Source organism: Loxodonta africana, chromosome X (assembly GCF_030014295.1).
Source record: "Loxodonta africana isolate mLoxAfr1 chromosome X, mLoxAfr1.hap2, whole genome shotgun sequence".
NCBI lineage: Eukaryota > Metazoa > Chordata > Mammalia > Proboscidea > Elephantidae > Loxodonta > Loxodonta africana.
In genome coordinates, this window is record NC_087369.1 from 130,930,326 (window position 1) to 130,944,658 (window position 14,333).

At 38.4% G+C, this 14,333-nt stretch overlaps 1 protein-coding gene across 2 annotated transcripts in view; it reads right to left on the reverse strand.

Moving 5' to 3' along the window:
• Positions 1-1,142: 1,142 nt before the first annotated feature.
• Positions 1,143-14,333, reverse strand: part of AMMECR1 (AMMECR nuclear protein 1) — a 136,220-nt gene continuing 123,029 nt past the window's right edge. For both annotated transcript variants that reach the window (XM_064278673.1, XM_010594685.3), the window contains 3 exons: positions 8,331-8,421; positions 6,844-6,940; positions 1,143-3,416 (listed from right to left, as the gene is read on the reverse strand). In XM_064278673.1, the coding sequence (XP_064134743.1) occupies positions 3,302-3,416; positions 6,844-6,940; positions 8,331-8,421 (303 nt within the window). In that variant the 3' untranslated portion in view covers positions 1,143-3,301. The remainder of the gene's footprint in view (positions 3,417-6,843; positions 6,941-8,330; positions 8,422-14,333) is intronic.

A 14,333-nucleotide genomic window follows, 5' to 3' on the forward strand; every position in this document is an offset into this window, starting at 1 on the left:
AATGCTTTAAGTGGGGTGAAGGGAAAAGAGCAAGCCTTGCACTTCCTCCACAAATTATACCGACCTCACAAGGCAGGGGAGTTTGGAGAGGGTAGTAGCACATTCTCTCGTGCAGTCAGAAGGCCACTTGGAGGAAGAGGGGAAAACAATTGTTCTTTTAGAATCCGGTACCTGGCTGACCTTGTTTAAGAACAAGAAAACCCTTCCAGAAATGGAAGCCTTTTGCTACATACCAAAGTAAAATCTCGACTGTTTTCCAAGAGGAAAGATACACATTTGCATTTGAAAATGGAAAACTGAAATGGAACTAATTAACATTTAAAAGGGGCTATGTAAACTTTGTGCTACTCAAATGAAGTTCAAGTATTCTGAGCTGTTTAAAGATCACTGAACTTATACAATATTCTGGTGATAAGAGTGCAATTCACATTTGTGTTTCTGAACAAATAAACCACAACTGGCTAGAACACAACCTGTGCAATTAGAATCTTCGTCAGAGTTCAAAACACATGCTACATATTTCAACAGGTTCAAGGTTAATTCAAACCACATATTTGACAGCTGGGTAATACAGGACAAAGGTGAAAGGGTCTAGCGTTTGTTTGAAGCACACCATTACAGTTTGTATTAACATCCTTTACACTACAAAGTCTTTTAGTCAACAGCTACTTAGAGACAAAAATGCACTGTGCATTAAGTTGAATAGAAAAGGAGACAAAACTATCCTTTTCCCCCAAGCCATGGTGGAAAATATTGCTGACCTCGTCCTTTGAAGCCTGCAGGATGGTTATTTCTTCAGTATAACATTATTACACTGGTAAGAAAATCTGTATAACATCTGCATATATCAAGGATTTTAAAAAATCTGATATGATTTTAGAGTCCGCATGACCAGTCACATGACCTGCTCAAGATTGATTAGCACCTTTAAATACATAAACACACACATGCATGTATGTATGTATGTGTAAGTATACACACACACATACACACATACATGTACGAAATAGATCTTCTCTTTAAAAAAAAAAAAACAAAAAACTTCAACCATAAGCTCACCCAGGACAGGAGCCTGTTGAACTGATGAGATGATGGATACGATGAATTTCACAACAATATTGGTCTATTTTATCTCTCTTCAGTTTGCTTTTTTTTTTTTTTACTTTTTTTTTTTTTTGCAGCAGACAATATCATTCAACTTGTGCTCAGTTTCCCTATAAGGGCAAGAAAAACATTTCCATCAGGTAGCCACTTGTTTTCATACTGAAACACTAATCTGCTCCAAAATGTTCCCAAGTAGAAATGAAAGGACTAAAAATCCCTTTCTAAAGACCAACAGCTAACTCTTTCTGAATAATCTCTAGGTTCAATGGAACTGGCTACCAAGATTGCATTTCAGGCTAACAATTGGCATCGTAGTTAAGGCATCACACCTGAAAATGATTAGTTCAACAATGGATGCTGTGGATGAAGGAATACCAACAACCTACTAAGAACTCTCATCCAAAACTAAAGCTGTTCACTTTGCCACACTGACAAGCAGAGAAATTCAGCCAATTATGTCACAGACTAGAAAAGGATTCTTGAATTCTCAACTAGCAGTCTGTCACTTGTCCCAGTGACTACATGTATAAATGATAACCATTTCAATATTCAGTGGCATTTCTTATAGTTTTAGAATATATTCTGCACCATATGTATAGTCATCACTTGATATATTGGTTTCCTGTTTGAAAAAAAAAAAATATATATATATACACACATACATATATGTGTGTCTGCGTGCGTGCGTATATATATACATATATACTTACTAACATAAGATGAAGGTAATCTTTCTCCAGAATCTGTCATTTTTCTGGGGACATACGGTCCTCCTACTGACATCAGGGAGTTCTCTTTGTATGTATGGTGAGAAGACTAGCCCTGCAAATGAGCAGGGCTCTAACAATATCATATCTAAGTGCCAACACCATTACTCCATTTTTATAGGTGTAATGGTAACATCTTAACAACATAGTAAATGTGTTTCTATCACAAGTATGTAGTGCAGAAAGTGATTCAAGCTATTTCATAATTCTAAAATTCCAGTATTGCCCCCATGACAAACATAGCTGAAATCTGTTTCACTAGATTATCTTTACCATTTCTTTAAATGGTAGCTAAAATTGTCTCTGGCCAATCATGATTTATTGAAACCTAAAAGCTAACAAATTTAAATTAATATATAATAGACAAAAGTCTCTTTTTGGTTTTTTGCTCAAAATAGTTTTTTTCAGTTTAAAAAAATACTTAAGAGTAAGGAATTTGTCTAATCTGTTGCTTCACATATAGAAACAACAAAACATTACAAGAATATTTCTCTAAATTGCCTTTTTTCTATCCCCACCCCCCAGTTAATTCCACTTAATTATATTCTTCTTGAAGGCACTAAATTCTATATATGCTCTCTTCCTAATATTCACCGCTTTTCAAAGTGATTTCTGTAGCATATTTGAAAGGTAGTTTGTACTTTCTTAAAACAGTGTTTTAGTCTGTAAATTCAGTCTACAAAGTGATGAGGCAGTCTCTCTCATGATAACCAGCACAGTAGGCATATATGATTTCTCACTCTCTGTGTCAAGCCCTCTCATGGACCTCCAGATGTGAGATACTAGAATTAAAATCATGTATTTTAGCCATGGGAAAACATATACTTAAGGAGTGAAGATCTACATATTAAGTTCTCATAACAAAGTGATTTTTAGGCAAATCTAAGAGTAATATACAAATACCTGATATTTGATATGAATTACTCCCAAACTCAACTATCAAAAATATCCACTTACTGGGAAAAACTGAAGAGAAACCTAAATAAAATCCTTAAAAACTGCACGCTTTCTTCCATCCACAGTCAAAGGAAGGAAGGAAAGAAGAAAGGAAGAAGACAGGAAAGACGGAAGATGAGAAGGACAGACAGAAAGAAGACAAGAAGGACAGAAAGACGGAAACCTGATTTAGATAGGAAAGCCAAAATCTACATAATATTGTAAGGAAATAAAACCCCAAAAGTTATATATGCTATGCTGCAAAAAAAAAAAAAAAAAATCCATGATCAAAATAATAAAACTGGATCTTCTTAACAAATTGCCATTTTCCTACCCGTTACCATGATGATCTTGACATGTCAAAGCTTCATCATGGCAACGGAAACTATCATCATAAAATGGTACAGTAAAAGAGATAGCTAGACCAAGAAGGGGTAGGGTCTCCTGGGAAGAGGTCTGCAGAGAGGCCCAGTGACTGGTTGTGCGGCTCAGTGTCAGGAATAATGGTTGTATGGTGGAAGGGGATGCCCAATGCCATTTTGGAAATGGTGATGCTGGCGATGAGCAAGGTATTCAGCATAGCTCAGGGTCATCTTTTCACTACGGTACCTGAAAGAAAGTCATGGAAAAGACAAAGTTAACATCAGGAAATAGTTAACATGCCAACATCAGAGTTAGGAAGGACCTTAGAGATCATTTTATAGAAGGGGAAACAGAAGCTCAGAGAGAAGCAGTGACTTGCCCAATGTCACACAGCTAATAAGTGGCAAAGCTAGGTTCAGTGCCCAGGAATCCAAACTCTCAGTCGAGTGCTCCTTCCACGCTACAACTCTTTGTATAATTTGTTCTTCTAGAAATTCCAGATTTTTTTTTTTTTTTGTCTAGAAGTTTTATTGCCCCCTTGCTCCCAGTTTTCTGACAGGAAGGAACAGGGGAAAGCCAACCTATTACCATTATGTACTCATCATCATTCACTTGAGTACTTTTTCTTCAGGGATCTTCCATCTCTCTCTCCAACAGTTCTTTTTCCTCTGTGCACACATCTACTTAAGTCTCCCCATTGAGTTAAAAAAAAAAACTTTTCTTAATCCTTGTACCCTTGAACCTTTTCCCATCTCTAGTCTTTACACTGCCACATTTCTCAAAAGAGTATGTATTATCTACCTTCAAGCCGTCATCTCACACTACCCATCAGCCCAGTGCTACTTGGCTTCTGCTGCTACTCTTCCACAGAAACTGCTTTTGCAGCAGGCCACCCCCGATTCTGCTTGACCTCTCCATTACGATCCTGCTCACCCCTCCATTTTTGATGTTCTCTTGTCCCTTAGGTTCTACAACACCACGCCCCTCTGGTTCCCCCCTTACTTCTCAGACTGCTCTTTAACTACCTGCTCATCCTATCCCTGCACTGTAGGATCTTCCTACCTTTTTATTGTCAGCTCTTTTGAATCTATACTCTTTCCCCCACAGGAAACCTTCCTTCATAGCTTCCGTTGTGACCTCTTTACAGATGGCTCCCAACTCGCCATCTCTAGCCATGAGCTCTACACATGTACATTTTCAGTGACCTACTAGACATTTCGATGTAGATACCCCAGGAAATACTTCAAAACTAGAATGAATGCACAAACATGACTCTCCTCCTGTGAACCCTACCGTAGTTAATGGCATCACCATGGTCCCTTTTATCTAGATTATAGCCTCAAAATCATCTATCTTTGACTTGTTCCTCTTCCCTGCTTCTAAATGATGACTAAGTCTTTCCTTTATAACAGTCCTTTCCTTCCTTCCCATCCTGCTGCCACAGCTCCCATTCATGTCCTTTGAACTGCTGCCACAGATTCTAAGACAATAGCAATGTCTCCTAACTAATTTTCCCATTTCCAATTCCAGTCCTACACCTCTGAAATCCATCCTGACTCCCCTGTTTAAAACCCTTCAATGGCTATTAACTGTCTACTGTATCAGTTCCAAAATACTTTTTTTAAAATTTTCACTGTGCTTTAAGTGAAAGTTTACAAATCCAGTCAGTCTCTCATACAAAAATTTATATACACCTTGCTATATAATCCTGATTGCTCTCCCCCTAATGAGACAGCACACTCCTTCCCTCCACTCTCTCTTTTCGTGTCCATTCGGCCAGCTTCTGACCCCCTCTACCCTCTCATCTACCCTCCAGGTAGGAGATGCCAACTTAGTCTCAAGTGTCCACCTGATCCAAGAAGCTCACTCCTCACCAGCATCCCTCTCCAGCCCATTGTCCAGTCCAATCCATGTCTGAAGAGTTGGCTTTTCCTGGGCCAACAGAAGGTCTGGGGGCCATGACCACCGGGGTCCTTCTAGTCTCAGTCAGACCATTAAGTCTGGTCTTTTTATGAGAATTTGGGGTCTGCATCCCACTGCTCTCCTGCTCCCTCAGGGGTTCTCTGTTGTGTTCCCTGTCAGGGCAGTCACCGGTTGTAGCCAGGCACCATCTAGCTCTTCTGGTCTCAGGCTGATGTAGTCACTGGTTCACGTGGCCCTTTCTGTCTCTTGGGCTCGTAATCGCCTTGTGTCCTTGGTGTTCTTCATTCTCCTTTGGTCCAGGTGGGTTGAGACCAACTGATGCATCTTAGATGGCCACTTGCTAGCGTTTAAGACCCCAGACGCCACTCTCCAAAGTGGGATGCAGAATGTTTTCTTAACAGATTTTATTATGCCAATTGACTTAGATGTCCCCTGAAACCATGGTCCCCAGACCCCTGCCCCTGCTACGCTGGCCTTCGAAACATTCAGTTTATTCAGGAAACTTCTTCGCTTTTGGTTTAGTCCAGTTGTGCTGACCTCTCCTGTATTGTGTGTTGTCTTTCCCTTCACCTGAAATAGTTCTTATCTACTATCTAATGAGTGAAAACCCCTCTACGTCCTTCCCTCCCTCCCCGCCTCGTAACCATCAAAGAATATTTTCTCCTCTGTTTAAACTATTTCTCGAGTTCTTATAATAGTGGTCTGATACAATATTCGTCCTTTAGCATCAGTTCCAAAATTCTTAGTTCTGGAACTCCAGACCCTCCAACCAACCTTCTGGGCTACATTCTCCTTTACTGTTAGCCTTCCATGTAAGTACACCGAGAGGCCAGACAAACTAGACTAACATTCCTCAGAACTTGCTCTATACTTTGTCTTGGCTCACAAGGTCCTCTTCAAGGGAATCCCTTTCTTCCTCCGCTCTCCAACCTGTCAAATATTCTACCCATTCTTTAAGCCCAGACCATAATCTACCTCCTCTTTGATACCTTCTGTTATCTTCCATTCCCTCCTGGAATTTCTCTTTCCCTACTTTATAATCTCACCTCACCCAACACATTCTATCTGGTATTAATAATTATTTTTGTACATGCTCTTCTAGTCCCCTAGACTGTGAGCTCAGGGAGAGCAGAAATGGAGGCATTTTCAAATTTGTAGCCCCTCAGAGCTTAGAATAGTCCATTTTTTTTACCATAAGTATTCAATGTGGTTTCATGGAATTGAAAAAAATGGAAACAGCAACCCATTTTCTTAAAATGTTTGATACTTCCATTTTAAATAAGTATCCCTATTATTCCATGCTGAAATTTATTTCACATTTGTGGGTCTAGCTGAATTGTGTTTTTCAGCAAGCTGTTATGGTAGACTTCCACCACTGCCAAAATTTGAAGGTTAAATTCAAACTTGAGGACTGCTTATCAGAATCCTGGGGTTCTGCTGAGCAATGTCAAAAGCTAGCAAATAGATAATTCAGGTACTTTCTCCAATAATGCCAACTAAAGTCTTAGAGGGCTTGCTTTTACAAAGCCAGAGTAATCACACAGAGCTAAAGATAGGAAGGATAGGCTCATACATCATACAGGCTTTACTGCCAAGCAGAGTTCCATTGTATCCACCCTCAGTATGGCCCTGCCATTCATTTCCACTCTGTTTCAGAAAAGAGAAGCAAGTATAGAGAGAAAATGGAAAATCAAAGCGTTATAGACATATATATCTTGGTGAGCCTTGCACTAGAAAATGCCCTCTGTACCTGGTCAGTTTTATGGTTTTCCTGAATTCATTAGTAATCGGAGCTTTGTATCCTCCTTTCCTCAGTAAGGAGTCTATGGTCTGAATATGGTCCCATCCTGTGGAGAGTCGACCAGATAAAATATCAGTCAAGCACATGGAACAAGCACCTTTGGTTAGATACAAAGTGACTTTGTAGAGGTCAGCTATCACTGTCACCAAATGCCACCAACTCCTTTGGTCCTAAAAACAATCACACAGAAGAGCTACCATTTTATCCTGTACAGAAGCAAGTTCCCCCCACACACACCTTAAATTCTAGCTATCTAAGATGTCTGACAACATTGGCTTCATTATCTCAACCACATTTGATGGCAAGGAGTCTAAGAGACTGGCAGGAACTGCTCAGTCATGTTTCTGTAACGAACCAGACACTACTCTCTAAAAGGAGGAAAGAGTCTAAATGTCATTGTGCCAACTCGGTAGTATTTAGGACTCCCACACTAACTCATGGTAATTGCTGTTCCTAATGATATCTTCTGTAGTCAACAAGTGCATTTTGTGTTCTAACCTGTGATGGTATACTAATATCTGACGTGCTCCATCTCTTATGTACACTTTATGAAGTCAATGATATTACAGAATTGAGACGTTTTTTACAGCAACCCAAATAAATCTTCAGAGAGCTGCCTTAAAGGCTAACTCTCTTGTTTTGGAGTTTAATAAAGGTTAAATGTTGTTGTTATGTAGCTGACGTTGATATGAAACAAACATGGGAAAACAAAATTGCAAATACTTTCTGATAAGAAGGAAAGCTCTATAAGATGAAAATGACATATTAATTTCAACTAATATGAAACTAGAATTTAGAAATTGCTAGGAAGGACAAAATACTACAGAGTAAAAAGTTGTTTTGTAGTACAGTGTTGGTTCATATATGCTTGTGATACCTCTATGAAACAGGAAAACTTTTGTCAATTAGAAACTGTAGACCAAGCATATAAAACACTAGAACTTCGTGTATTCTCAATGGCCTTAATCTTAATGGGAAGCGTACAATCTTAATATTAGTAGAATGAGTAATGGCAGCCACCTAAGAATGAAACATTTTGATACTGACAATGACAATGAACTATTTAGCTGACTATCAAAAAAAAAAAAAAAGTGGCTTGTTTATGTCCCAAGGCTAGTGCACAGTGTAATATGGGGAAACAGCACCTCAAATTAGTAGCAAATTCTGCCTAAGATAAAACCCAACTTTTACCAGTCCTTACTTTTTTCATGTAATTTTTGTGTGTTTATACTATCAAACTGTAGTGCAGAGATTCAACTTCAGTGTAAGTCACCGATTTGATAGAGACATTGCAGTGGCAGTGATGGAAGAGTTGTTCCTTATAATTTGACATTGATCAATTATCAGACATAGCTGCAAGGTCAGATACCGCATTTTAATTTGTATATTTGTTTAAATTCTTCACCAGATCATATGAAATAAAGTACAACAATGACCTTGCTCCTTTGCAACCTCCGGTAGGTAGGTGGCGGTGCGTTTTGATCCTTTTTCATTGATGAATTCTATTCTAATGCCATGTACACCCACCTGAAAGAAATTGGCAGTTTTATTAGTACAGTCTTCTTCACAGAAACAAAAAGAAAGGTTATAATTTAGCTTTTCAGAGAATGCAGTTCTTCCTTTCCCCTTGCATTCGGAAGCGCATATCAGTTTTCTCTTTCCAAAGGTTTGACTTTGGCTTCTGAAGGCCGTTATGACGGCCATGGAGACCGCAAATGTGTATTTGCAGTGCCCAACATGTACTGGGCCATGCAACTCTGTTTAGACCTGGGACAGCCTGTCCAGGGCTGTATGTGGAATAAGACGGTTGATGGCAAGAATCCTGCCCCAACTCCCAAACTGTGGCCCATGATAATCTGGAACTAGACAAAAGGAGCTAACTTCAAAGAGATAGCAAAAAACCGTCCTATTTTTCAGGTATAATCAGCCCTTCAGATTAAGTTCCAAAATCTCTGGGCTGACCCCAATGGGTTTTTTAGACCCAAACGGTTTGGGTCTAGAAATCTTGTTGCCATCAAGTTTATTTTGACTCATAGCAACCCTCTAGGACAGAGGAGAACTGCCCCACAGGGTTTTCAAGGCTATAAATCTTTCAGGAAGCAGACTGCCACATCTTCCTCCCATGGAGTGGCTGGTGGGCTCAAACCACTGACCTTTTGGTTAGAGCCAAGAGCCTAACCACTGCACCACCAGGGCTCCTTCCAAACTGTCTAGCCCCTTTAAAACCGTGAATTATATGTAATTAAGCAAACATGGTCAGATAAGACTGAAAAAATATTAATAACAACAAGTAGATCCTACAGCATCATCCATTACAGATAGTATTTCTAAAAAATGCATATGGCTTAAAGTGGGCCACTGACAACCCCTCACTGTCCATCTATATCACTGTCCCCACACAGCACTACTAAATTTAAGAGCAATAAAGATTTCAAATCCCTTTGGGGGCACGACATTTTTGCAGTCCCTCTAGATACTAGCCCAGAGACACTATAACTTTTTTTTTTTATGGCAAACAAACCTGTAGTGATGCTCTAAAAGTTAGTTTTCTAAGTTAAATGTGGGTAATTTCTTAGTAATTTTTTTTAAGTAGTATACTTTTTCTTTGATTAACACAAAATCTAAAGCAATTTGTCTTTTCCTCTCATGTTTCACATAGAATAGTTTATAGACCTCAAGATGATAAAAAAGTTCTTCTTTGTAAACACTGATATTAAAACTAAAATTTCAAAAGCATAAACAACCCCATTCCATTCTCCCAAAACTAGGCTTGCTCTCAATCAATGGTTCCCAAGTGGAGTACAAGGTCTTCCAAAGTACTGGAGGGAAGCTATAAGACCATGTAAACATTGTTCCCCAGGAATGGGCCTTCTTTGCAAAGCAGGTGAGTGGAGTCATAGAGGTGCATTCTTCCCATCAGTATGGATAGAAAGGTCTAGAAGAGGGGAAGAGGAGCTCGATGAAAACCTCTTTTGTTTCTTCTCTTACCCTGAAATTTTCCAGTTTCTTAAGGAAAAAAATTCTCTGGAAATCCATTTTGTTCTTTCTCCCAGGCCTTCATACATCCATCCATTAGAGCCTGTCAGATCTTCTGGGCAGTTTTTTTTTTTTTTATTAAAGCATATCTCTGTTGCTGTTTCTTCTATCTATTTAATATCAGTACACTTATGAATCTCCTGCTGAAAATGCAACTGGGGCAATTGTTTAAAAACTAACATAGTAAGGCCTCCCATTCCCTGTGGGGAAAGACTGTGGACCACTGAGAAGCAATCTGAGTGCTTAGTTATCAGGTATTTCCAAGATAAAGGACATCTACTAATCTCCCTGGTGCCTGACTTAGTACTGAGACAATGACAAATTTGCAACTGTTTGTGTATACTGAGTTTCTGATCAGTGACTCTGACTTTTTTTTTCCTTGAACAATAGCAGATTCTTTATAATTTGTTTTTAAAAATACACAGCATAGTTTATGCTCCCATCATTCACTGAAGTTAATTTTTAATCTTCAACTCTAGTCATCAAAAATCTGTCATGTTAAAATTGAAAAGAATAATTGATGATTATTAAAGTGTCTAAATAAAAATTCGGAGAAGAAGAATCTCTCCCCATCCACAGTGTCCAATTGGGATGGAGTGCAGAGGGGCCACAATGTTTATCAGAATTTTCAGAGGTTTAAATGCTTAATTAAGCAAGTATAGTTTGGAAAAAGAACAACTCCCTAGGTGATTTTTATTCTACATGAATTAGATAATCTCTAACAGCCAGGCTAACTCGGACAAACTGTGACTATGTATTGAAAAAAATGATTTAGGTAAATGGGAGGAGGTGATTTAAATACATAACGCCTTTTAAAGAGTACATGATGTGTGCTTCAACAAAAATTTCAGAGGTTTTAAAGCCTAGTAATTTAACAATTAAAAAAACCATTAAGACTAATTGTACAGTATATGAATGATATCTCAATGAAGCTATTATTAAAAAAAAAAGATTAAGACCAAAAATGAAGGACATGTTGATCAAAATAAAAATTATTCACCAATAATATTGCTTTATTCACCTTTGTATTTTAAGAAGGCCCCACCGTCAAATTTGATGTGGAAAAAAATATCATTAAAATTCTCTCCTTTTGAGCTACTGCCGCATTTCCAGCTTTGTTTTTTGGCTTCCTATGATGTTGAACAATTGAAAGACCCTATAGATTTTTATAGATTGAACTGCATGCGTGGTGATTTTTAAAGTGAATCCTTTGTCAGAAATAATTTCTTTGATAGGTCAAAGATATACTTCACAAAGCCAAAACCAGAGTGACTCATTTTTTAACTGGTAGAATCAGGAGAATGATAATAATGTTCTTAATAGATTCAGAGCATAATAGCTTTTTGTCGCCTGTTGAGCAACAGTATTTTCCTTACCCCCAGGGCCACAAACGCCGTCGCATAGTCATGCTGCACAATCAAAACAGGAAAGTGGAAAATGGCCCGATGTTGAGAATGACCAATTCTGGCCCACCTTTGTTATATTACTGGCTTTGCAAATTCAGTCATCACAGCTGAAATAAGCACCCAGACTAACTTCATACTGTTTCAGGGAGGCACCTGTCATAGCTGCAACTCCAAAATGTAACCCTCATATATCAAAACTGAGACTCCCCTTACACAGCCTGGAAAATCCTTTGGCCTAGAAGCATCCCAAAGGGTGAAGGTTATAGCCTTCTTATTATCAGCTAGATAAGGGACCAGCTAACCAGAGAACTGGGATTCCCTGAAGCAAGCTTACTTTAAAACTCTATCTCAGTAATTTTCTATTCTAAGGATGGATAAGGAGATAGGATATGGGCAAACTAATTAGTTACCAAATAGTAACTAATCCTACCACTGCCCAAAATACAGGCAGGTGAGGAAAAATTGGAAACTTGCAAATCTAGCCTTATGGGAATCTGCAGGTCATTTTCAAAAGTATTAGACGGTCTGAAAAAAAATGCTTTTAGGGTCCATCAGCTATGATAATATCCTTTTAATCAAGACTGTACTTTTGCTAAGCAAAGCTATAAATCAACTTGAATGGTAGTAAATTAAATGTAGGACTTATAGATAAGAGGATATGGAATTAAACAGAGCTGTATCTGTGTGTGCTGAGAGAACACTGTGACCCGTTCAACAGATTCCTATTTCATGCTAAAAAGAAAGCCATATTTATTCTGACCCATTCCATAGCAAGTGATTTTTATTAATGCTATTATACAATTGTTTGTTTTTAACATTGCTCAGAACGATTAAATATCAAGATTAATGTTAAGACCCTAAATATATATCTTGATTATTCTGGGGTTGATTATCCAGTTTGGGGATTATTTTTGCATCCCCAACTCCACCTGGCATTAGCCTCATCCTCTTTCTTCTCTTGCTCATTTCTCTATTCGTTCACTTCTCTATCAGAGAGCATGTGGGTACAGACAGAGGGGCTACACAGAAATTAATCAATTTTGCTACATAGTAAAAGGTTTGGTAGGAGAAAAGATTATAAATAATGGCTAAAATGAAGCTTCTAGACTGTCTACAGATTTCATTTATCCTTGTTAACCGGTCCCTTGTTAGAAATGTGGCTTCATTTAAAACTATTATCCTCTAATGCAGTGAACCTCAACAGAGGAGTGTTAAAAAAAAAAAAAACCACACTGCCCTCTCCCACCCTGTTCAAATACATGGCCCACATTATGCTTCACACAATTACACAGGCAAAGCTTAATATACCCTAGTTTGTCTATAAGGTAAGTGTTAGTCATGTACCCTACTAGCCGCACACAAAAGGCTCTTGCTTTTATTTGTCGACCTAAGCAGCAAGCTAACAATCTGAATGTGCTGAAATATGAAAAAGAGTATCTGGCTAAGTTGAGTAGGTTCCATGCAAGCCTTTGACCATTTGGATCTACAATTACCTCCACAGGTCCTGACTCTCAGAGCCAATCTGGCCCTGATCATGTCCTGACCAATGGAACCAAGCTACTTCCTCAGGTGACATTTAGTCCCACTCTTCCCCATTTTCAGAACCAAATGCTTGGTTTCCCTGGAATAATATGGCCATAGCTCACATCACCTATTTTCACCTTGAATAAAATAAAACATATCAAGAGGTCACAACAATCAAAAAGTTGTCGGGCATGTCTTTTTAGATGAAATCATTTAGCAAAATATTCTTTGCGATTAACAAAGCAGCCAGTTACTGGCCATTCGCATAAGCCTGCCCTGCCAGACTCAATATGCCAGTTCACTGAACTGAATGAAAGGACTCTGTTCCTAATGAGAGGAGCTCAGGGTGCTTGGCACACCCCCCTAACCTTTAGAAGCTAGCATCATAGAAGACACGCGTGCTCTCTCACAAAACAGCGCCTGGTACCACGGACAGAAGCAAACACCGCATTAGACAGCCCGCTGGTCTAACCTAGAGTCAAAAGGCATTCCTTATATTCTTAGGAGGAAAAAGCCATATGTGGTGTTTTTCCTAAAAGCACAAAAACCACAATGCAGCACATTCCACTTTTTCACTCACAGTCCCCCCACCCCCCAGTTCAGCCTTCTGAAAACAGCAACTCTTCCTTTTCCCAATGAAAGCAAATTCAACATACTTCAAACTTGGATCTACTCCAAATTCAACCTCTTGAATAATTATTCTTTGGGCAAGAAAAATTAAGGTTTCTGTCATAAAGACTGATAACAATTTGTACAGATCCTAATGAACCACTTCCCCCAATCCTTATATTACCAAAAAAATTTTAACATTAAATATTATCCAGATCTGCCCATCAAATCCTCAAAGTTGTGACTTTGCGTCACTTCAATTCACCCACCAATTTGAGAAGCAAGTCTGAAGTTTTAAAGGTGCCCATCTGATTAACATGATTCCTTCAGAATCTGGCCAATAGATTTTAAAAATAATGTTGCTGCAATTTTTCTCTTAACTCAGTAATTTTTACCTCTGTAAACATTAAAAATTATAAACCTGGCCGATTTTTGGTTTACAAAAATAGTACATATGTATTACCAAAAAAGGCATTCTTTTAGAAAAGTATAAAGAAGAAAATAAAGATGACCAGTAATCTAGTACCACCTAGAGATAACTCTTGCCTTAGTGACTTAAAAATAATTTTCTCCTGGGCTGAAATGCCACCAACGACTATATTTTAGGCTGTTTTTATCCATTATCTAGTTCCTGTTGCTATCCTTGCTTTCATATAGCCCTTAAGTAAGAGGCTTTTAGAAGCAGAAGAAATACTGGAAACATAAATCAAAAAGGATAATTGATTGCAAAACCATTGCTTGGACACAAGTAACCTTTTAACATATTCTACTATAAAAATCCTGCTTCATCATCTAGCTCAGTTGAGGTTATTTTTTTTTGTGTGTGAAAACAACTGCAAAGGTCCCCTTGACCAAAATATATAT